The sequence below is a fragment of the Labeo rohita genome, chromosome 5 (genome assembly GCF_022985175.1).
Source record: "Labeo rohita strain BAU-BD-2019 chromosome 5, IGBB_LRoh.1.0, whole genome shotgun sequence".
NCBI classification, from domain to species: Eukaryota; Metazoa; Chordata; class Actinopteri; order Cypriniformes; family Cyprinidae; genus Labeo; species Labeo rohita.
Genome location: NC_066873.1, coordinates 21161916 through 21187955, shown reverse-complemented (window position 1 = coordinate 21187955; position 26040 = coordinate 21161916). Strand labels below are relative to the sequence as shown.

General features: G+C 37.0%; 1 protein-coding gene across 2 annotated transcripts in view; it reads right to left on the bottom strand.

Annotated features, from left to right (window-relative positions):
• Positions 1-21974, bottom strand: part of pdzd2 (PDZ domain containing 2) — an 83791-nt gene extending 61817 nt beyond the window's left edge. Inside the window, exons 1-2 of one of the 2 annotated variants that reach the window (XM_051110659.1) lie at positions 21710-21974; positions 4833-5712 (exon numbers count right to left, since the gene is read on the bottom strand). In XM_051110659.1, coding sequence (XP_050966616.1) covers positions 4833-5326 — 494 coding nt within the window. In that variant the 5' untranslated portion in view covers positions 5327-5712; positions 21710-21974. The remainder of the gene's footprint in view (positions 1-4832; positions 5713-21709) is intronic. The other variant, XM_051110660.1, reaches the window with a different exon arrangement.
• Positions 21975-26040: the final 4066 nt, after the last annotated feature.

The following is a 26040-nucleotide window of genomic DNA, read 5'->3' as shown; positions in this document are numbered from 1 at the left end:
TCAAAATAATTATAAAAAAATAATAATTTAAAAATAATTTAAAAAAGGGTATTGCAATGTTTTATCTCCCAATTCTGACTTTTTTTCTCAGAATTGCATGACAGAAACTAACAATTTAGACTTTTTTTTCTTAAAACTGTGAGATTTATAAAAGGTTTATATATTGTGAGAGTTATAAAATTGCAAGACAGAAACTTTCAAGTCAGAATTGAGAGACATAATCTTGCAATAAATAAAAGGTATTGGTATCTTTTTATCTTGCAATTTTGACTTTTTTCTCTGAATTGTGAGACATAAACTTCCAATTGCAAGTTAAAAAGTCCAATTCCGAGGGGAAGAAAGATTGTTATTTTCTCAGAATTGCAAGTTTATATCTCACAATTCTCACTTAATAACACACAATTTCGTGTAATAATGGCAGAACTCACAATTCTGAGGGAAAAAAAAAAAAAGTCAGAAGTGCGAGATAAAGAGTCACAATTACCTATCTCAAAATATGTTATTTTACATTTCACTGAAGAAAAAAAGGGTTATGATGAGTTTGGAACTATATGAGTGAGTAAATGATGAATTTTTGGCTAAACTAATCCTTAAAGTCTAACATAATATTACTTCGACCGAAAATCTCACCTCACCACCCAGTACAAATCTTATAAAGACAAACAAACAGTATCTTAAAAAATTTGCTCTCTAACACTAAGTTTTAAACTTAAAACCTGTGTCTGCAAGGACAGAGTTAAGTCTAAAAACGCTGACTCGAAATTGGCCCAAACGTAAGCCATTTTGTCCACATATAGGCAGACCAGCTTACATTATTCTTTCCTGCTAGTTCTTCCTCAGTATTAGCAGTAAAGTTATCCTGATCTCAAATCATCCCAGACAAATATATTAGCATAACAAAAACTACAAACAAAAAACCACAAGCATTCATTTGTTTTGCAGGTCTTACACAGGATAAGCAGCTTATAGCAACAGGAAACAGACTGAGCTCTTATATCAGAATAACAAGAAGAAATACAGCTTGTTTCCCTCCCAGAGCTCTTTTGACATAAACAGCTTTTCTTTAGCTTGAGAAAATGATATGTCTGTGAAGACAACTTCAGTTCTTGGTCAAAACCACGTGCCACTCCCAGGAACCTCCTCCCTGTCTGTATCCTGCCGTCCATCCATACGGGAATCAGTTGTCCCAAAGCAGATTCTGTGTGAACACTGCAAAACTTCCTATCATTTATCAGTCACACAATACAACTCCTAATTATAGCGCTCAAGTTACAGAGTAGGATTCAACTCTTACAGACCACAACATTCACAGGACATTCAAAGGAAGCAGTCTTCATCTTGGGTATATATAGGTCTGTGTAGGATATGAGACACAGTGTCTTCTTTAATGCTCTACAAATCTGAAGAATATGCCAATTGCACTTGATGCTTTCTTGGACACGTAGTAGCAGTATGGATAAATACGTGCACTATATTAGTTAAACTAATCAAAATATTCAAGCCAGTTCTTTTGGTCTCAATTTTTCTCAAATTCCTGAAATGTGGTCACAGAGACTTAAAGGGACAGTTCACCCAAAATACCAAAAAAAAAAAAAAAGTAGACATTTAGAGAAAGTGTCTTAGAAATAGTTTCTTTTAACAGAAGAAAGAAAGACATACAGGTTTGGAAGGACATCAGGGTAATTAAATGATGCCAAAATCATGTGAATTATCCCTTTAAAAAAATCTAGATTGCAGCATACAGTCATTTGCATGCACATTTATATCTGTCTGGTCGGTGGTCCCAGTGGTTGTTTTTCATGATAACCAAAGCTGTACAAGATTCAATCAGTGTTCTACAGAAAACATAATTTAGCTGTAATGCTATTATATTCTCATTCTGAATCAAAAAGGTTTGCAAACTGAATTAGAAATCTGGAAATAACGACGTTAGCAGCTAAAATAGTTCTTCTTAGAGAGCCAGAGTGTATTTGAACAAGAAGAAAAATGTTTTTTTTTTAAACTTACTGGCGACATGGGACACAGAAGTACTAGTAATGTGACACATTTTCCAAGGTTCTGTTTGCCAAGAAAGGAAAAGGCAAAAAAAAAAAAAAGCATGGCAGTGCAGCATGCTGAACTGCAGAGCGCAGGTCCATCCTTTGTTTTGGTTAGACGGAGACATTTGGCGGTCTCAGTGAAAGCTGAGCGTGTCAGCCGGTCCAGATGGAGGCCAAACACGGACAGACACGAGACTGTCCACACCACTGACACATGCAGCCGTCTGTCAGAGCTGTCAACATGAGGAAACAAACAAGGAAAGACCCGCTGGCCCAGATCCAAGTACCATGCTCTGGGGCAACAGAAAAGCCAAACCCGGGACACATGCTGACACGCTGTATATGGACACGGGAACACTAACACACAGGAGACTCTGTTCTTGCTGACCAGCAGTGAATCACCCTCATACCTAAACAAGACACTGCCACCCAGTCAGATGAGGAGTTGTTCAAAAAAGGGTTTTATATACTATAAAATCATTAATGTGAAATCCCACTGATTGAACTTGTATAATGTAGATATATTTTTATAAAAATGTTTACCTGTTTCATTTCACTTTTGTAAAATTCCTAAAAAAAAAAAAAAGTGTTTTTGCTTTTCTTCCTCTGTTTGCAGAACGGTGACATCATTGCAAAGTGTGCCTAGTTATTTGGAAAATTTTGAAGGCTTAAACCAGAGATTTCCAAACTTTTTTTTGAGCTGAACCCCTTTAACCTTACATATTTTCTTCAATTATGACCCGAAGTACCAACTGAGATTTTATAGTTAATATTTTAAAACTTCTATGAGTTCTATCAGTTCTCTGATATTAGTCACATGACATGCACATAAATGTATTTATTTATTTTTGGTATTTTGTTTTGATTTTTATTTTTAAATAGTTTTATTTTTCACTTTTATGATGTAATTAATCACTAGCCTTTTATCATCTCATAAGCACCCAGCATTTCCTTTTTGAACCCAGTATGGGAAACCTTATATTGAGATGATATTTTATATCATCTTAACTTGATGTCATCTTTCTGAAAACTAAAACTTGGACATCCTCAACAGATCTCAATATAGCTTCAAATTGTGCAAACTGAAAATACGCCTAATGGAAATGCGTAAATTTTGCAAAAACGCCCATATATCGCAAAAAAGTTTTTATGCTCACATGAGGTGGTTTTTCAGGAAATTCGAAAAAGGAATATTTTGCAAAACTGCAATGGAAATGTTTTTTTCACATTTACAGCTCACATGGCATATGTACAAAGTCATATGATCATTCTTCAATGTACTATAACCTCCAAAAAAAAAAACACTTCCTAAGTGGCCGCTCTCAAGTATAAGGGGCTTTCCTTGCCATTAATGCTTGGACTATTTACACTGCACACATCAGCGGCCACCAGAGCTGATCACAGCCACTCTAGTCAATGCTTGTGTTTATACCAGCCGCGCTGCGCATGTTTTAGAAGTGGCTCTCTGCACTGATTCTGTAAAGATACATGCATACGCCTCCTTTGATTAAATATAGCCAAAATCCCACCAAAATCCGTTGCCATGACTTCTCGCAGAGAGAAAAAACGACGTTTTAGTCGCAGAACATTGGTTAATGGAAAAGCCGTCATTTCGCAATACTAATTTATAAAATATTGCCAAAGTTTTAAACAAATATTTAAATGGAAATGCACCTACTGTCCCCAAGTTCAGTCACAAACAGTCACAAATCTCATCTGTGGTTAATTGCAGTTACCACCATCATTTATGCATTTTGTAGACACATTTTCAGTAAAACCTTTACAACGGAAGCCTAACAGGCTCATTTCCCATTAGTGTTTACAAACTGAGGGGAAATCTACATGTACTATAGATACAAGGTATTCCACTTAAAAAAGCAATGGATGTTAAAAGGGTTAGTTCACACAAAAATGAAAATTCTATCATTAATTACACACGCTCATGTTGTTCCAAACTTGTGAGACCTTCATTCATCTTCAGAACCCAAATTATGATATTTCTGATCAGTCTGAGAGCTTCTGACCCTGCATAGACAGCAATGTAACTGACACGTTCAAGGCCCAGAACGGTAGTAAGGACATTGATAAAACAGTCTATGTGACTTCAATTTATGAAGCTACGAGAATATTTTTGTGCATAAAGAAAACAAAAATAACTTTATTCAACAATTTCTTCTCTTTCGTGTGATACTATCATGAACGAAAGAAGAAATTGTTGAATGAAGCAATTATTTTTGTTTTCTTTGCACTCCAAAAGTATTCTCGTAGCTTCATAAAATTTCTGTTCATCCACTGATGTCACATGGACTATTTTAATAATGTCCTTGCCACCTTTCTGACCCTTGAACACTGTAGTTGTGTTGCTGTCTATGCAGGGTCAGAAAGGTCTCAGATTTCATAAAAAATATCAGAATTTGTATTCCAAAGATGAACAAAGGTCTTACTGGTTTGGAAGGGATCAGGGTGAGTAATTAATGAAAGAATTTTCATTTTTTGGTGAACTAACTTTTGTTAAGAAGTTGAAAATTACCTGAAGTCTTAATTTATGATGTCCAAACACATTCACATCACAAAATAAAAGAGGGATGCTTTTAGTGTACACTTTTTCACAATTTATAAAACACAGAGATTCAACGACATGAAAAACTGACCAAATCATCAGCATGTCTTGTAAATCAGAGAAATTAAGCTCTATTCTTACTTATTTAACAAACCAAAACAATTCTTAAAAGCCAGAATATGACATATAGCTCAAGCTATTAAATGGTGACTGCATATATCCAGACATCTTACCTAGCTCCGGTGACATCGACCCCAACCATTAGCTGTCCATTCAGTGACAGAAGCTCATCTCGCAGTTTGATATCTCCACAACGGGCTGCTGGGCTGTTTTTTTTCACTTCAGTTACCCAAATGCACCCAACGTCCAAGACAGGGCCCTTGTCGCCCTTCCTGCGCCTCCTCCTGACCCCTTTCTTCTTCCCCTCCGGGTCTCCAAAAATGGGAATATTTCCAAAGCTGAGCCCGAACTCCGATCCATCTTCATCAGACTTGTTCAGGTAGACCGCTCTCACCTCAGCATCGATTTCCTCTCTTAATTGGCTAGTACTGTACAAAGGACTCTCAATTTCAGCAAAGTTTAGCTGGATGTATTCCACAAGCTTGCGGATGGCAGCCTGGCAAACGCCGCCTGTGCTCGTCCGAGGCTCATCGTCCTTTTCTCGTGCCCAGAGCCAGTTCTCCAGCAGAGGCAGATGGCTCAGGGCATTTTCTTGGGTGATAGGCATCCTAGCTGCTGGGCCTGCCTGGGCCGCCCCTGCATGTTGAGTCAAGGCTCTCTAGTGATGGCTGTAATCAGACGCATTAAAATGGCTTCACATTCCTCTCGAAATGACACCGTGACCTCACAGACTTCAGATCCAGAGCGCTGCCGTCCATCGATAATACACTTAGACCGCAGAGGTCCATGATGTCATCCGCAGAAACAAAAGGAAAGCGCAGAGATTGAGGAAGTAGGGCACGTTTATGCTTTGAGGGGTAACAAGAGAACGTGTGCCATTAGCGGGTCGTCTTGGCGTGTGCCAAATCTGATTTCCAATACCATTAAAGTGGAAAATAGCGGATCGCTGGGAGTCGAGATCTATCCTGACTCACAGGCGCCACAGACGTCCACCTAATCAGAAAGAAAATAAATAGAAATGCCATTACAAAGCAAGTCAGCAGGCATGAACTCATGTTAAAGCGCTGCAGTCATGGCTCATTTGCTACTCAACCACGGTACGGACAGGAACAGAAATTGGCGCAAGTATGACAACAAAGAAAGCTTCCTATATACCAGCCGTTTTATTTGACTGACAGAATTCATGAACTGGAAAAGGTTCCAATAATAGTCTTATGGGCCTTTTACAGATGTGTCATTTGGCTGTTTATACAGACATTCAGTTGGGGCAGAATCAACGCGGTTGAGATTAATCGACGCGCACTGAGCAGACAGAAAGGAAAAGCAAACTTCCTTTCAGTTCTTATTCACCTTAACCTCGTGGAATGTAACCTGACAATAAATGCAAAACTGCCAGCCAGATGTTGTGATGGTGTAGCTCAAACTCTTGGACTCGCAGACCACATTTCTGGCATATTTAAGTATATGCTGTAGACAAAGACCACAATCAAATTGCTACCCTAGGGTTTTGCTCAAAATAACACGATCTTGGCCTCTGTGAGCATCACACAAACTGCTAGGGATCCTATATGAGATGTAAATCTCTTAGCGAGATAATGGAGCATTTACGTGTCACAGTACATCAACTTTACATTAACGTCCATTACTAGGAAAAAAAAAACAGATTAAACTATGAGAAGATTAACTATGTAAACAAGAGGGGGATGTATAACCAACTGTCAGCTGAAGTCATCAGACTAGAAGAGTAAAATGACAGCTAATACCAGAGGACAGAAGCCACCACCCCTTTCAAGAGTTTAACCTCAATACTTCACGTGCAATTTCTAAATGGCAATTCTAAAACATATCCATCAACAACTAGGCATGCAATATGCAATCATCTCATTGATAATACGAGCAGTGAAAGCAAAATTACAATATTGCATATGAAAACATGCTTACAGTGTAGCTTTGTCTTTCCACAGGAATGTGACACACTTATTTGTCTGTTAAGAGATGTCCTTACATTCACTACAACAGTTTCCTACAATTTACTAGATTACTTTAAAATGAAAACTGAAAAGATATCGCCCCTTAAAACCCATTTATCAGCAGCTTCCTCCTACCTTTTCACATTTTTTTGAGAGTTTATTCCTTACTCCATTTAAGCATATTGAAGGCAATGCCTCTCGCCGTGGTGCGCTGTCACAGTGACACAGAAGGTCTGCAGACCCCAGACTCACCCTCTGAAAAGACCCACGTGTAATAGGATTAGTCTCACCCCTCCCCTGTGCCACTTACAAACACAATGACCTCCCATTCTCTCTTTGGTTGAGTCGCTGAATGGCCAGTTCAAGTGTTTATATTTCTGCCATCATGTCATTCATGATTATTGATGTTTTTGTTCCTCATGTAAGAACAAGTTCTTGAACAAAGCAAATGCAGATACATAAACACTGGCACACATTAAAAGAGACGTTTGCAGGAAAGCTTCAGGATTAGTTAAGACAAAAAAGTGTAAAAAAATAATACTGCAATTTAATCATAACTGTAACTATTTTCAGTTTTAATATATTTTACTATGTAATTTTTTCCTGTGATGCAAAGCTGAATTTTCAGCAGCTCTGCAGTGTCACATTCCAACATGCTGATTTGGTGCTCAAGATACATTTTTATTATTAACAAGGTTGAAAACATTGAAACTGATAGTGTTTTCAGGATTCTTTAATAGATAGAAAGTTTATTTTTTTTGGAAATGTTCCTTTAAAGGGATCGTTCACTCAAAAATGAAAATTAGCCCATGACTTACTCACCCTCAAGACATCCTAGGTGGATATGACTTTCTTCCTTCAGTCGAATCTAATCTGAGTTCTATTAAAAATTGTCCTGGCTCTTTCAAGCTTATATAATTGCAGTGGGTGGGTGTTTCTGTTCAACAGTCCAAAAGAAGTCCAATAAAGCGCATCCATCCATCTGTAAATAAAAAGTGCTCCACACAGCTTTGGGGGGTGAATAAAGGCCTCCTATAGCAAATCGATGCATTTTTGTAAGAAAAATATCCATATTTAAAACGTAAAAATCACTTTTCTGTAGCTTGCGCTAACTTTTGTACATAGAAGCCATTCCAGGTTGATGACGTATGCATAGCGCATGCACCGCTGAGAAGTGACGAATGCGGAAGCAGAGAGGAGAGAGCAAAACAAAACACCGGCCAGGAACTGGAAGTACAAAAGGAGGATTTGTAAAGAAAAATGTTGGAGGATTTCAATATAGGCCAAGAGAAGAGGAAAACCTTGAGGTAGAAAAGAAACTTTGCTTCCTTTGCTCCTGTAAACAAACATTAGTTTTCGCGAGATCAGCGGTGCATGTGCAAAGCATACGTCCTACGTCATCCGCCCGGAATGGCTTATACATATGATAGTTAGCACAAGCGAGAGATAACTGATTATTACATTTTAAATATGGACATTTTTCTTACAAAAATGCATTGATATGCTACAAGAGGCCTTTACTCACCCCCTGGAGCTGTGCGGAGCACTTTTTATTATGGATGGATGTGCTTTATTGGACTTCTTTTGGACTGCTGAACAGAAACACCCACCGCCATTATAAAGCTTGAAAGAGCCGGAACATTTTTAATATAATTCCAATCATACTGCCCAGAAAATCAAAACGGTTTGACAGTTGAGACTGTTTAGGTTTTTTGGGGGATTAAAAAAATGAGTGAATGAATTTTTATCATTGTTGGGTAGTTGTGTCCACACACTGCTAAGACACATTTATATGCACCAACATGATCTCATGACGAAAACGTACCTATGGGAACGTTTTTGCAAGATGAGAAATACGTACTGACTTGTGCGTTTCGTGACACATGTGAAACATCCACTTAGTGGCGCTGAAAGAGTGTTTGGTTTATTCCCCAGAACAGATAAACGTACATATGGTGCGTTTTATGTGACTTTTGTTTTGTATGTGTCACTGCAGTTATGACTTGAATGTCAGTTGAGTGGTGCTATAATTCTAATGCTCTGTGACGTTTTAACATAACGTACCATCTGCACTACACCTAAACCTACCCGGCAGTAGGAACAAAAGCGAATGTGGTGTAAAAACGCAATAGCAAGCATGCCGTTTTAGCTTGTTTTTTGATCTCTCATCTTTCAGCTCTTCATCAATCATGGGTCATGTTTTTCACAGGATTCAAACCCAAGGATTTCACATCCTAGGTCCAATTTGGTGCCGGCTGAGCTACTGAGCAAGCTTGTTACATCCAGAAAGCGAAACATATGGAGCTATAATCACAACTGTGTACAGAAGCAATTACAAGTGCTCACTGTTTTACCGCCTCTAGTGTTCATTTCTGTCGGAAACTGCAGTGATATGTACTTATTGGTACCTATTTCACATCATGAGATCATACAATGCAAAAAATGCTTTTCTTAAATCAAGTAGTATTTTTTAGACGAGCAAAAATTACTGTCTTGTTTTCAGAAAAAAGACATCAAATTTAAGTGAGTTTTTACTTAGAACAAGCAAAATAATCTGCCAGTGAGGTAAGCAAAATAATCTTATTTCAAGCAGAAAACAAGATTATTTTGCTTACCACATTGGCAGATTATTTTGCTTGTTTCAAGCAAAAACTCACTTAATTTTGACTTGATTTTTCTGAAAACAAGACAACAATTTTTGCTTGTCTAGAAAATCCTTCTTGATTTTAGAATTTTTAGATATTTTGGCTGGAAACAAGACAAAAAAAAAAATCTAAGTAAGAAAATCATTTTTGCAGTGAATTTTCTAAAAGTGAATTTTGCATCCGATGTCCCCTTTAAAATTAATGGTAAAATTATCAGGAGCTACTTCCTCCAGTCCAGCGACAGTATCTACAAACATTCTTGAGCCATTGGGACTTTGAAGAGCTTCTGCCAGTGACAACATTCCCATGAACAGCCTCATGATAAAGAAAGAAAGCTGTTGTTCTCCTTTGTATTGACCCATATTGAAGGCCAAAGAAAAGGGATTAAAGCTAAAAAGGACACTTTTTCTTTGATATTCATTACAATGGCATTATGTACTCAGCTTTATCCACTAATAAAAGCACTGCATTTGATAGTGTGATGAGGAAACCATGTGTCACCAGTAAAAACCAAGACAAAATGTGATCAATACTGGATGATTAAGACTGAAAACCCATGAATTCCATATGGTTAGAATAAAACAGCCATTAATATTATAACAAACAAGACTTCGTATCATCAAAATCAGGCCTTGCATCCTGTTATGCATAGTTTTAAAAAGAACAATAAAGATGAAAGATATCATATATGGCTAATAATGGCCATTAAAGTCTGCACTCGGGTCTCTTAGATTAATTAAAACAGTAACTTTGTTTCGATTATACTAGAACAAAACACTTCGCTGGCTTAGCCAACAATGACATAATGGAAGCTGAACTGCCTGAGCTCAGAGCTCTGTAAATACATTCAAAATAAAAGGAAAGAAATGAGAGAAAATTTCAAAGAGAAACACCACTCCAGTGCTGAACTCCAGAGTCCAGAATTTGTCACTCTGTTAGGGTGGTCTTTCAACTCCTCTTTGTTTTATCCATTAGGATCACATTACTGAGCTCTCTCGTCATTTAATAGAAGCGTTTATCATGGACTGGATGTTTTCATCCTGAAACTTTCCTTCACTTCGCATAAGCACACTTGACTTACAAATCAAGCAAGCTCACGCTGTGAAGTGATTGCTTTAAAAAATAGGACTATCTCGAAAAATGAGCACTGCGGTCGGAGAACACGGACTGACAAATAATAAAGTTGGATGCCAACTGTGGAAACACGAATTAACTTGAGTTAACATGAGTTTTCTAAAGAAGGGCCGTACTGCCACTAATCACAGATGTCTTGCTGAGAGCAGCCGTAAACAGGATCACTCCAGCACGAGGTTCTGCCCTCAGGCCCACGTCAGTGCTTTAAAATCTACAGCCATCGATTACGGGTTGAACTTCATCTCTTCTTTGATCTGACAAATGTGATTCTTTACGACTTAAGTAATGGGTATCATTATTGACAAAAATATTTGAGTTGCCAAAATAAATAGATTTTGCTCAACAACATACATCTATTCATGGGAATGAGCTATTTGTAATGCTAAACAGTATGTTTTGTTAGTTAATGAGGCACTAGAAGTACAGGATACAGTGTAGCTGTGTGATTGTTCACACAGACTACTGTCAGATCGCCAACAAAGACTGGTTAATAGAGCAACAAATTGTAGATTCAAAGTGTGTACTAGAAACTGGGTCAGCAACTAGCGCCCGAGACTATTTTAAACCACTCGCTTACTTGAGAAGATGTTGTGCATTGACAAGGAACCATGTTGAGTCTAGAAGAAATCCCCACAGTGCTGTTTGTTAATAATGTGAATGCAGATGGACAACATTGAGGGTAATCTGCTCGGGGGATGGAGCTCTAATCCTGGACAGTGGGTGGAGGGGTTACCCCACATCTAAACAAAATGTAGGGGGAGGGCTTCAGGTGAAGATGAGGAATATCTAGTGAAAAAAAAAAGGTGCTGGATGTATTTTTTACAATTGTTACTCAGAAATTGCTGTTAAATTTCATAAATAATTACAAAGAAATTAAATGTAAAATTTTAATGTAAAATTACTGAAGCAGTATTTTCTCATTTTTGTTTTATTTCCATCTTCGAAAAATCTTTTTTATTAAACATGATAAATATAACAGAATATTTATTTATATTTAAAATGTTATATACATATTTTTAACAAATGTCATTAAAATATGCTTAAATTTCCATTTTTTATTTATAACTATAATTTATTTGTATAATTACATTTACAACTAAACAGAATGACTAGCTCATGATTTTGGTACTTAGCCGCTTTCTGTGTGCGTGCTTCCTGTATCAGAAGTTTAAACGAATATGGTTTAAAACACATGATTTCAGCGGGATAGACACAATAATCAAACACAGATTTTTTTTTTGGCAGAGTATCTAAAGCATTAGCTGTAAAAGCACAGCCCTATTCTGGAAAAGGGGACGGGGAGCAGCAGCTCATTTGCATTTAAAGAGATATGCACAAAAACAGAGTGTTTCTGCTTCCACTCAAAATGGGCATTTTTGTGGGCATAGAAAGCACAGAAAAAAAAGAAAAACGTCAGATTTCAAGATAATATTACAATAATTTTTAGTATGTGGCTAGGCTTTTAGTCTATTGCATTTTTAAAATTTAATGTGGCAGTTGCAGCAAATATTATTTGATTTATTTATTCTCATTAAATCGGTAACGGAAAGCATTTGTGGTACTCCAGACAGATTATTGCCCATTAAATCTGACCAGAAAACCAAAAACAACTGATTATTATGATTATAGACCATTTAATACACAGCATAGTCCAAAATAGTAGCAACGGAGCCCCACAATAGTAAAAATCGGCACAAAACCAACTCTAACCAGGAGCTCAGACAAGGATGATTTAACCAACAGACAGCTGTCAGCTGACAACAGTATGACACTCCTCAGCAACAACAGATGACATTAAAGCCCATCTCTGAAGACACAACATGTGTTTTATCAGTCTCATTAAATTAAGTACCCATTTAAAATGCTGGACTTAGGTTTGTCACACTATAAACACTTCAGTAAACTCGCCTTGTGCCACCTCTCTCTAAGGTCTTTAGTAAAGTCAGTCAAGGATTCAGTAGGTTTAAAAGTGCATATATATATATATATATATATATATATATATATATATATATACACACACACACACACACACACACAAAACAAAGGCTTGATACAGAGACAACCTTATCTAATTTAATACCTTTTAATTTAATACCAACCTTCGTTTCCCTTTCCCAACTATGCAACACATCCCTCCTTCCTCCTAGAGGCCATATGGCCACAGATTACTGAACCCCCATTTTAACTCATCCCAAAGCCTCATGGCTACAATCATACTGATTATACTGTTTGACTGGGAAAAGAAAAGGATGCTATTATTAATTTCACATACTAGTGTGGGCTCAATACAGGTTTTAACTTTGTTACTTCTATTTTTAAAAGAAGTGAAAATTTTCATTTAACAAGGACACATAAATTTGTCAAAAGTAAAAGTAAATACATGTAATGTTACAAGTTTAGACCTTCATAAAAATATATTACAGTTTCCATTAAAATATTCAGCAGCACAACTGATTTTTAACATTGACAATAATAAGAAATACTACTTATTATTGCACCAAATAAGCATATTTGAATGATTTCTGAAGGATCATGTGACACTGAAGGCTAATGGCTGCTGAAAATTCAGCTTTGCCATAACAGGAATACATTACATTTTAAAACAGCTATTTTAAAATATGAAACAGTTAAATATTCTACAGTATTTCTTTTTTACCGTATTTTGTAACAAGAAACAGCCTTGGTGAGCATAAGAGACGGTAGTGTACCGTATAATCTACCTATACTATATATTTTTTTTTTAAAGATTTATTTTTGGCCTTTTTGTCTTTATTACAACAGGACAGATCATAGCTGACAGGAAGCAAAGTGGGGGAGAGAGAAGGGGGCGGGATCGGGAAAGGTCCTTGAGCCAGGATTTGAACTCGGGACGCCTGTAGCAAAAGACCTCAGTGAAAGACCTATTCATTCTCTGTTAAGCAAGATATGATGATTGCTTCTGATATTAAGAATGACTACTAGCTGTTTTTGGATTTAAATCCTCCTTCATAACGAAACTAAAAAAGCCTCTCCATCAGTCAAAATGAGTAAGGAGTTCTAAGAGTAAACACTAACCCAATCTAACTGGCAGCCTTGTATTTATGTTTTTAAAGGGGTCATCGGATGCCCATTTTCCATAAGTTGATATGATCCTTTAAAGTCTTAATGAAAAGTCTGTAATACACTTTGGTTAAAAATTCTTAATTGTTGTGTAAAACAACACCCTTTTTACCTTGTCAAAATGAGCTTTGCAAAAATCATCCTGTTCTGATCGAGGTTGCTTTAAATGTTAATGAGCTCTGCTCGCCCCGCCCCTCTCTTCTCTCTGTGGAGTGACAAGCCTGTTTACTTTAGCCGCATTTAGCCACTAAACTTGCCAACTAGCACATTATTAGGAAAGATGATTGCAGAGATTCATGAAAAAACCCTTATACTCACTTTTGCTGTAGGTAAAGCTGGATCATGAATGATTTGCGCGAACATAGACAGATATATGTAGATCGGGAGGTGCATTCCCTTCACAAACAAACGTAATCCACTGCATCTTCATCAGCTCAGATGTCAGAAGTAAATGTCGACCACTATGTTCATTATTACATCCAGCAACACAACACCTCAATCAGAGATTTTACAGGGAATTTACATCACTGCTCTGGCATCGAAACAGTGGAGGTGGGCCTGTTAAAGCTGATGTAAGGCGGGTCTGAGGTAAGACGCTCATGTCAATCAACTATCGTGGGAGCAGCCTCTGTTGGTGTGACGCCACACCACTGCATGGACTTTTATCACTATAGGGTAGATTTGTACATACACTGCCAACACACATTAATGTTCAAACAACATTCACAAAAGTGAACTTTGCATCCGAAGACCCCTTTAATGACTGCTGTATTAAGACAAATACAGCTGCATCAGACTAATGTTATGCACGAGGCACCATGTGCTCTGTTACTGTCTGTGTTCACTGGTTTTACTCATAGTTTAACATGAGGTAACAGCCTCTGGAGTCGTGCAGTCTGGAAGCTTCCACACACCTGCCACCTCATTCAGTCCTGTCAGCAAACACATGGAGAACGCCTGTCGGACTGTCAGCTACGAAACGCTGCATGTTCTTCACATCTCACGAGCCAACAAGCACTTTGTGGTTTACAGCCCGAAATAGCATTTCTGCCTCACTAACGCAAACATCTTTGGATTTTTCCAGAAAAACCTGACCGGTGTTTTCAAAACATGTCTTTGTCAGGTGTTCAGGAAGGTACGCTTAAGGTAAGCCGTTCAAGGAAAGAGTTCGACTTCAAGATCATAATATCCTACTGAAGTAACTGCTTTTTTACCTAAACATACAGAAACGTTTATCTGCTTGCCAACATGCTATTTTTAGCTGCTTCAAAAAAAAAGCCAAAACTGTATAGCGAAATCACAGAGCCATATTTGTAGTCTAGCTGAACATATGGTTGTCAGACTTCAGTGAGGTCACCTCTAGGGAATGATACTCCAAACAAACACCCAACAAAGTTAAAAAGATTTTGGCATTTAAAGGCTTGACACCAACAAACTTGCCACTTAACGTATTCAAATGTAGCAAAACACTTATGGTGCAACAGAAGTGAAAGAACTAAAACAGGAGGGAGCCACTTCCCAGCCGAATGTGAGAGAAGGCCATGGGGGGGTGAGCACAGTGGCAGTGTAATTTACGCAGATGTCAGAGGTGAGCCACTGTAGGAGTGAGACCCCCTCATTCAGATTCATTCATGCACTCTCCGTTCTCATTGAGGACAATGAAATGCACTTACAGGGGGCTCTAATATGTAAATGAAACCCTACACAGGGTACAATTCATCAAGTACCAATGCTTGCCATAAAGACCAATATAGTGATGGCCATCCACAAATGAATGGCTGTTTTCAACACAATTTACAATGATGCCAATAAAGACTGAAATAGGGCAGCAATGAATGAAAGGATTTTCAATAGAAGCTCAAAATCTGATTATTTTTGGACCTTCAATGGTAATACATCTGGTTTTAAGAGTTTTTATTTAGTTTAAAGGGACAGCTCACCCAAAAAATAAACTTCTGTCATAAATTATCTACCTTCATGTTGTTCTAAACCCATAAGACCCCCTTCATCTTCAGAACACAAATTAAGATATTTTTGATGAAATCCAAGAGCTTTCTGACCCTGCATAGACAGCAACATAAATACCACATTCAAGGCCCAGAAATGTAGTAAGGACATCATTGAAATGTGACATCAGTGATCATCATTTGACATTTTATGAAGCTACGAAATTACTTTTTGTAAGCAAAGAAAACAAAAACAACTAATAATTTCTTCTCTTCCGTATCAGTCTTTGGCGCATGTTCACGAGAGTATGCACTGTGGTACTATTGTGAACGCACGGCGGAGACTGACACGGAAGAGAAGAAATTGTTGAATAAAGTTATTTTTTTATTTCGTATTCTTAGTTCATTTTTTCTTTGCACACAAAAAGTATTCTCGTAGCTTCATAAAATTAAGGTTGAACCACTGATGTCACATGGACTATATTTAACGATGCCTTTACTACCTTTACTACCTGGGCCTTGAACATGTTCCAAAGTTTAACAAGGTTAAACAAAACGTAATTTTTGAGTTAAGTATCCCTTTAAGGTCCGTTTACACCAAGAACGATAACGATAACTATAAATACAATGATAAGTAAATTTGCGTCCACACTAGTGAACGACAACTGTCTGGTTTTGTTGCATTTACACGACTTTAACCATTAGTCGTGTAACGTTTCGAGCACATCTAAACAGTGAATCTACCGTAAACTAGGGCTGTGCAAATAATCGCATGCGATTATGATGCGCATCTCTTCAGTAATGCCGGTTCTGTGATTAGTCGTAAATTTCCATCACGTGCAGTCAGACGCATTCATTATGGAGCGGCACTCACTACAAAGAGCCGAAATTCACTGACAAGCCGCGCAATATCGCATTCATTATCGCCTGCGATAATGAATGCGATATTGCGCGGCTTGTCAGTGAATTTCGGCTCTTTGTAGTGAGTGCCGCTCCATAATGAATGCGTCTGACTGCACGTGATGGAAATTTACGACTAATCACGGAACCGGCATTACTGAAGAGATGCGCATCATAATCGCATGCGATTATTTGCACAGCCCTACCGTAAACTATCTGATCTCTAATGTAGTCAATGTAGTGGAATAAAAACAATACATACTCTTGTCTACTGCAACTTCAAAGGAGGCATGACAATGTTGTCCAACTAGCGCTGAATTCCTGAGGTAATTTTATGTTTTATGTTTTCTGTGCAGTGTCTGTTCGCTTCTCTACAACGTCGCCTGCTATTTCAAATGCGCAAGTCCTTTTAATTTGAATGAAGTTTGATTAGCTGTCAGTGTTTTACCATTCATCAGCTGTAAAAAAAATTTGTTCTGAAAGTGATCCCAACAATATCGTCCCCCTATATCGTTATTGTTATAGTCATGGTGTGAACTCTGCTATTGTCTTAAATTTGAAATGATTTTTAGAACATTATCTTTATAGTTATCGTTTTCGTTCTTGGTGTGAACGGGCCTTCAGTGTTGTTTTTAGTCTTTAATCAGTTTTAGAAATATAGATACAAATGGATATTGGTAGTGCTAGGGACGTTTTTTTGCTTAGGATTCAACATCTTTGAAAAAAGCAAAGACAATTCACTCATTTTGTCACCTTAGAATGATAAGGCTGTATCTGCATTCTGAGCACTTTTGAGATGTTGAGCTTAAAAGTTTTTGCGTTCCATAGACTTCTGTAGATAAAACTATTTTTTGTTTTCAAAAGAAACATCACATAATGTAAATAAGTTGTCACCGAATAAGAATATGAGAATAACTTAAATTTGACAAACATGTCAGATAGAACCTTATAATTCTAAGGTGACGATTTGCTAGTTCAAGATAAGGTAACATCTTTTAAGGATTTAGTAATATTTTACTGGAGAACAGGGACTCATGCCCCAGTAAAATGGGTCTAGCGAAAATGTCATTAAATAATGTCCTACAGTTATATGATTACAGAAATTTTTCTAGGAATTCACAGTGCAAATAAGTTAACCACAACATGGCATTTCAATGCTACACATCTATTCATACTCCCAAATGAGCTCTGTTAACCCTGTAAAGATCTTTTCACAGAAGTCTAGACTACACAAAGTAGGAGTCATCTCTATTCTTTCCAGAGAGGTTATGGAAGCCACATGAAAAAAAGATAAGGTCTTAATAAGTGCACTTACACAAGACATGACATAACACTGATGCTCAACCCTCTTCAGATTGTCTATTCCAGTGTTTCCCAACATTTTTTCTGCCACGGCACAGTTTTGATAAGTAAAAAATCCCACGGCACACCACTAAGCACTAAAAAACATTAGAATGGCTTGTCATTAGAACGGCCGCATCCGAGGCAGTAAATTACGTTTTCATCGATTTACAGGTTATAAAGTTTATTGTAGCTGTACGTGCACTCAGTTTTTCTTGTTGTTTAATACATTTGGCCAAAATCTAATGATATAAAAGATGAACCACTATGCACAGGATATTTAAAACATATAAAAGTACATTGGCAACAACTAGATGGCAAATGCTAAGACTTTTACGCTCTTCAAATACGCAACAGCTTTAGCATTTAAAAACATTAGCATTGTTTCTTGAGTAAAGAAAATGCTGTACTTATTCAAACATCAGTTCTTTATTCAGCCTTGCATTGTGAAGAAGTAGACGTCTGTATTCAAACTGCACGTCGCAGAACTTCATTCTGAATAGAGGTGGGGCGGAATTATGAGGTTTGACTGACAATTGCGTATCCAATGGCGTAACAAGCTTTAGTCACAAGCTCTTTTGAATGCTTTTCATTGGTTAAATTTTTGTCAAAAACCCTCAAACAGACATAATAATGGCCAGTAGCACTGATAAAAAATAATAATAAGGAAATATAATAGAGACGGTAAGTTTCTGATCATTTTCCAAGGCACACCTGACAGCCTGTCACAGCACACTAGTGTGCCACGGCACAGTGGTTGGGAAACACTGGTCTATTCAGATCAGGACAGGTTTATATTAATCCACTTGTCTGGCAAAAATGACTAACTAGTTTATGTGCTCTGAGATTTTGCCTGGTTATTGAAATGTTAAACTTGACAATAAACTTTGAAAAACAAATGGGACTAGTTATAAGTGCATAGGAGCTATGTGCAAATTCACATATTTTGGACTTTTTTTGTACTCTGTCCAATATCTGTACGTATAAAAGGCCATTTGTTCAGTCTGCAACTACATTTAAAATTGCATTAGACTCAAACAAGATCACGACCCTAGGAAAAAACTAGCTTCCTAATTTCCAACTGCAGTTGTGCTGGGTGAGGTTTGCCAAAGGTGGAACTACAAGGCTTGGTTGACGGGAACCAATCAATTAAACATAATTAAACAGGATGAGAATGAGAAATAGTTCACCTGCAAGAATGACAGGGAGAGAGAAAAAGGGAACAACATGCACTTTTACACTGAAGTTAATTTATTCTGAATGTTCAGTTGATATTCTGACTTAAAGGTCTGGATTTATATGGACATACACTACCAGTCAAAAGTTATAGAACAGTACTTTTTTTGTTTGTTTGTTTGTTTGTTTGTTTTGGGGTTTTTTGGTCATACTGTATGTTTTTTTTTTTAAAGTCGTCCTTCAGAAATCATTCTAATATGCTGATTTACTGTTCAAGAAACATTTATTATTATTATTATCATCATCATTATCCTCAATATTTAAATCAATAGTAAAAATATTTTTTTAAATATTTTTATTAAATAAATTTATATTAAATTTTATATAAAAATATAAAATATATTTTACTGTTTTTGCAGTACTTTAGATCAAATAAATGCAGGCTTGGTGAGCATAATAGACTCCTTTAAATTAAAATCGACTGGTAGTGTCTACTATTTTCGTAAAGTTTGCGTCAGTAATATATTTATAAAGAAATTTATCCAGTAAGGCTGCATTAAATTGATCAAAGGCCACAATAAAGACATTTATGATGTTTATAATGCAAAAAATGCCCAAATTCTGGTTAATAATGGAATATTATTGTGCTTGAAGAAACTAGTGTAAGATGATTGCCTGTGTTTACATCTGTTTACCAAATGGAAGTGAAAAAAAAACATTGGTTTTTGCATAGTTGAAATAAAAGTATGGTTTAGCAGGTTCAAACTAGAAATTGCAGGGGAAAAAATAACTTTAGCAATGCCAACACTGTTGTAAGAGCTCAAATTCTGTGCACATCCCTGGAAACTTTAATAGTCTGCTATAGTTTCTTATACATTTTTAGAAAAAAAAATTTAATTTCATACCAGCAGGGATCCATTCAAATATTTCCATTCATCTCTAAACTTTGACCGTCCTTTGTTAAACAGATAACCACACAGGCAAAATTTATGTAAACCACCTAATGTCAGTTACACAAAGACAAATGTTTGGATGCATGACATCGCATCCAGAAGCTGCAAACTTTTCTATGAAACAGACTGTCTTTCCTAACAGTGCAGCCTAAGATGTACAGATGTAATCCTCCAGAAGAGAATTTGATCTAGATTGGGCGGGTTGGTTCAGTCCTGTGGTCTCCCCGCTGGATGAGCAATGCATTGCTGTTGGGCGGTGTGCCAGATGCTGTTCAGCTTCACCCAAAAACAACAACTGTACCACAACCCACTGACACTGCCCTGCTCCCAGTCTCACCATTCTCTTTAGGACGCACCATTACGGTCTTTTTTTTTTTTTAGACTATACACACTGCTGTTCACTTTTTCCACAACGACCACTAAGATTCAGTGCACTAGGCTGCTGCTGAAAGTTCATGTGTGCTAAGATATTTAATGTATGAAGCGTTCTATAAAAAGTTCTATAGCTACAATGAAGTGACTAAAATGAAGGTCATCAGCATTCAAATGAACTGTGGACATTAACTATATTTAGTGTGTACACAGGGAACAAAATAATTACTGTCATATGAATTTGAAAATATACAAACAAAAAACACGATAGTATATTTTTAGCCAATAACCTTTAAGACGGATGACTAATAGTTTACTAACAGTTTATGCTTCTGACTTAGATATTTTTCACTTTCCATATGACTCTTACTGTGAATTAGAACATAATTTGAGAATATGCTATGAATGAATTAAGTTTCATCACTATGATTAGCTTACTTTTTGTTTCTTACCTTATGTGGTACATCTGAAAGTGCATTTTTTAATTTAATGTACACAATAACAAACAGGTCATTGCGTACATTAGATCATTGGGTATTTTTTTTTTCTCCCTGAGGTATAGGAACAATAGTACAATGGCAATGTGTGGTCTAAATGCTGACTGCCATGACTGACAACAGTGTGTAATTCTCCCACCTCAGCGGAAACAGACACAAACAAAGGGAGGAGACTTACTCACACATGTAAACGCTTCAGACGGGGCACATAACTGTCAGCCAAACAGTAACATGCACAGTAAAGAGATGCTCACCCTTCAAGTGAATGGATGAGAACTGAGTACACAACATTGACAGCCATATTACTATGCCCATAGGTTGCTGCCAAAATTGTGCATCAATTTATTACATTTGTTCATCATTTTTAAGTGACTATTTGAACTCTTGCCAGGGCTGTGGGTTTTGGATTCAAAGGCAATATATCTAATCTCCTCAGTGATTCTTCCATATGCTTTATAGTAAAATAACATGTTTTATTATTATGAGTAATAATAGTTAATTGCATGATATGACTGGTCATGGTGGCACCCATGGGAGCGACCTACTCCATGCAGAATAAACAGAAAACTTATGACAGGAGTCATTTCATGTAAATGTAAATAATTTTAACTGTTTTTCTCAAGTGTTTATAGATAGATAGATAGGCTTAGTGCCCAAATTAGCTATAACCAGTGCTGAAAACTACTGCTAACCGACTCTTTTTAGTAGACAGCTCCACAAATGTAAGGTAAATTACTTAAGAGAGGAAAAAGATAGTTTTTTTTTTATTATAATAACAGATACAGTAACATGCTCTTGTTTGGTATGTACAAATCAGGATAGATGTCCGTTAGTCAACATTTCTGCATGAATGTCGTGGCACAGCCAGTCACAAAGCAAAAATGCGATAAGAGTTCAGTCAAAGGAGACTGAGGGAATTTAGTGCAGCTATAAACTATTTAAACTAAAACTTACCATCCGTGAAACTGCATTAAAACGTGTTAGCAGACTGTATTTCCACGAACAGAAGAAATTGTAATCCAAATCAATGAAATCCGTTGCGATTCCCAAGTCGAGTCCTTTAGAAACTCCTGTGGTGATCTGGGGAGAAAGTACCACGTGCACACCGAACAGCTGAGCTGTTTTCGTCTGTGTGTTATTGTAAAAAATCGCCTCCCGTTTGGTCAAAACTTTGACAACTCTTTCACAAAGGATGGAGCTGTAACAGTAAAGGCTCAGTTTTAACACATGCATGCGATTCGCTGTGGGGAATGACGCAGGGAGTGGGCGGAGCAACGCCGTTGCTTCTTTTCTGCTGCTGTTTAATTAGCTGCTGCTGGATCTGTCTGTAAACACAGAGCAGTTGTTAAATGCCTTGTGGTAAATTGATCTTTCAAAGCCATATTTGGCAGTTTTTAAGCTTTGAAACGATTTCAAGTGGAATTACAATTTTATATTCAAACTGAGAGCCCACAAAGACAGATGTGCCTCTTTTTTTACATTAAATGTCTGGACTGTCTCATTTTGAAGTAATGACTTTCTGTACTATACTCCGGTTTTATTAGACTTATCAACAGCAAAAGTTAGCTGTGGAGATTCATTTTTCCAATTAATTGATCTAGTTCATTCAATCCAAGTACTTGTATAAATAAATAAAAACTTAAGTAACTATAAGTACATTTCTGTCACTATATTCTACAATTAAAAGTATGAATCATAACCTCTGGGAATCCCCAGTTGAGTTTTGTCTGGGCATGGCAAATCAGATCATAAAAACCCAGGCTTAAGACTCTCAGCTCCTTTTCGGACCAGACTTGCCCTGCCTTTAGTCTTATTCAGTATCCTCACAAACAATATCACATGCCTAGAAGCTTAAATACACAAAATGCCTCATTAAAAGCGGGAATGCTTTTTGTGGGGAACTGTATGTTCCTCACAGAAAAAGTATGAAGTGAATTCTTCAGAGCTGGGAGGAAATTTCAGGACTGTTTGTATCAAACAGGAACATGAAAAATGTCTCTGAACATAAACTGCTGTGATATTTCCGTTTGCTCTCAAACACAGTTACATGTGAACATCTCTGTTCATGACGGAAATACTGATTACAAATGTTATAATTAACACAGGGGCTGTTGATTTGTTCACTTTGATTTGACTTGATTACAGGTGTGTCTTATATCACCATATAATATGTATTCACCCTCATTATTCACTTTTATGTAATACAACTGATTGGAGAAGGAAAATCAAGCCGTTTGGCTTTTTCTACATATTGTGAAGGCTGTTCTGCAGATGAAGTATTGTGCTCTTCAACTGCAGGAGTCCATAGAAACAATGAGGTACACAGGCATTCTTGAGCCCAGGTGGTTTTGATTTGGGAGGCGCTTATGTGCCTTTAGGTCATTTATTATTTCAAGAGAAGTGAAATTAACTATGAAGACAACGTTGTGCTTTCAGACTGCTGGACACCCACAGACTGACCGCTGGTCCTGCCAAATCAAGGAGAGACATTTTAGAATAAATGCAATCATAACGGAAAATTACTGAAATGGAATAAACATTAATGCACAGATACACAGCACCTTCAGAGAGTACTCGTCCATCATCACTTTATTTCATTTTTTTGCTTTTGATCTAAATGGCTCCATAAAGAACTTTTAACATCTAAAGAACCTTTCTGTTTCACAAAAGATTCTTTGTGGTGAAAGAAGGTTCTTCAGATTATATAAAGGTAAGAAAGAGATGGTTCTTTAAAGCAGTGGTTCTCAATCCTGGTCTTGGGGGAACCCTGCTCTGCACATTTTGCATGTCTACCTTATTTAACACACCTGACTGAGATCATCAGCTCGTTGGTTCAGTTTATAGATCTCAATCAGGTGTGTTAAATAAGGGAGACATGCAAAACGTGCAGAGCAGGGGTCCCCCAGGACTAGGATTGAGAATCACTGCTTTAAAGAACCTTTGACTAAAAGGTTCTTTGTGGAACCAAAAATGGTTCTTCCATGGCATCGCTGTGAAGAACCTTTTATAGCACCTTTATTTTTAAGAGTGTAGCAACTAGACTTCTTGGTTATGTCTGCATGAACTTTCCACATTTCAGTTCTTCAAGACAAATTCACTCCATTAAAAAGCATTGGCTTGCAGCAATGATCAGGTCATACCAAAAATATTCAATTGGATTAATGTCTCAGCTCAGACTGAACCGTTCCAGAATTATAAGCTTGTTAAAACCATTCCATCATACTTTTGTGCATGTGTGTGTGCTTTTTATCATCCAGCTTGAATATGAATATTCAATTAAATCCAGAGTATGTATGCTGTCACCATCAAGTCTGATTATAGGGATGTATGGTTATACCAGGGTGTTTGAATAAGTTTCAGAGGTTAAAATGTATTGACTGATCCATTGATTGATTGCATGAATGATTGTAAATATAATAATTTTTGGTGTCTTAATGTCAACATGCTGTTTAAACTCAAATTTCTGTAAAGGGGGCTATAAATTGTATTCTGATCTGTTGTTAGATATAAAAACTGACATTTTGCAATCAAGCAGTTGAACACAGGACTGTAAGGTCTCCATAAGAACTTTGCCAAAACAGATAAACAATTTATAAATATTTCTGGTGTTGGTTGGTTACAGCAGATAGGAGGTTACTGTGTATCTAATCCTCACAACACATATTTCACAACATTACTTAGATTCTTATCTGTGATGCAAACAGGACCCGGTATCACATTTGCAGCTGACTTTATTATAAGCACTTCTTGCTTATCTATAAATCGTATCGACCACATTTTCATGAAGTTACTTAGTTAATATTCTGAGAAAGTCACAGAGTATAACAAAATCTTGTCGGCTGACAGGGCGGACTGTGTTTTCAATCAGCAAAGACGCTGGATAAGTCAACATAACCACATGCTTCCAAGCCTCAACATTTCCCGACGGGAATAAGCACGTCAAACACTTTCCCTTTAAGGAAAAGACAGAATTTTACATAACTATGAGTCATCATTGACAATGCCAGAGCAACATGTTTCAACCATATTGAAGGATGAAGGTGTTACGCTCGCTCCTGACCTTTTGGCTGAGCATTTTCTTTCAGCGTTAAGAGATGAGCTCAGCTGAAATATTAATGCAGTGAGGCTATTGCACAGCCAGACACAATACAACCTTCTACCACAGCTGGCCAGATGGCCAAACGTCTGCAGGAACCAGACAGCACACCAGACCAGGCACAAGAATAGACCAGAGACTCAACACTTATATTGTTTGTAAACAAACATCCACTGCTATGGGAGAGGAGTGACTATAAAATTACCAAAAAAAGTAAAGTGTGTAAATATAAGAACCCTGATGTAAGAAAAACCCTCTACACTGACTAATGTGGAATAAAACCGTTTACTCACAACAGGGTAAACACAACTCATTCTTAATGAGCGTTTCGGATCTGGGGTTTGTCTTCTAGCATTATAGCAATGATTTATACATACACATGGATAGTCAGCAATCTAGAAGCCAGCATACCTTCATTTAAATAGCTGAAATGCTCATTAGTGGTTGTATAAGTTTACGAGTCTGGTATTTGAAATTACTCTATAGTATAACAGACAAACTCCTAAGGCTTAACTTTAGAAGTAAATATCTCCGTACTTCAGAAAATGCGCACTACAACGAGACCAAGTCTGACATATTGTAGCTGTGTTTGCTTTATCTATACCACCGTTCACATGTTTGAGATTGAATAAGACTTTTTTTTAAAATAGAAATTAATACTTTTTGTCTAGCAAGGACACATCAGTCTATTAGATTCAGCAAACCCACATATTAAAATATAGTTTCTGAAGAATCATGTGACACTGAAAACTTTGGCATCACTGGAGTATGTTGAAATAGAACATTTATTTTAAATTGTACTAATATTTCACAATCTTACTGTCTTTAATGTATGTTTGATCAAACAAACGCAACCTCTGTGAAAATATGAGACTTCTTTCAAACACATTTAAAAATGTTACCAACTGCAAACTTTTGAACAGTAGTTCTGCTGTGTGCACACCAAAAGCGAAGGAATATTCTCATCACGTTATGGTGTGCACACACCAAAAGCGAATTTAATTACTTGCATGAGTAGATTACATACAAAGTCAATGCAAAGACGCAAATAGATGCGAATTCATGCCGGGCGACGCGATTGTTGTGAACACTTTCAACTCGAGCGGAAAATTCGCATGACGCGTTGTCGCACAAACCAATCAGCAAACTTATTGACACGTTTGACATGTCCAGTTGTATCAGAAAATGG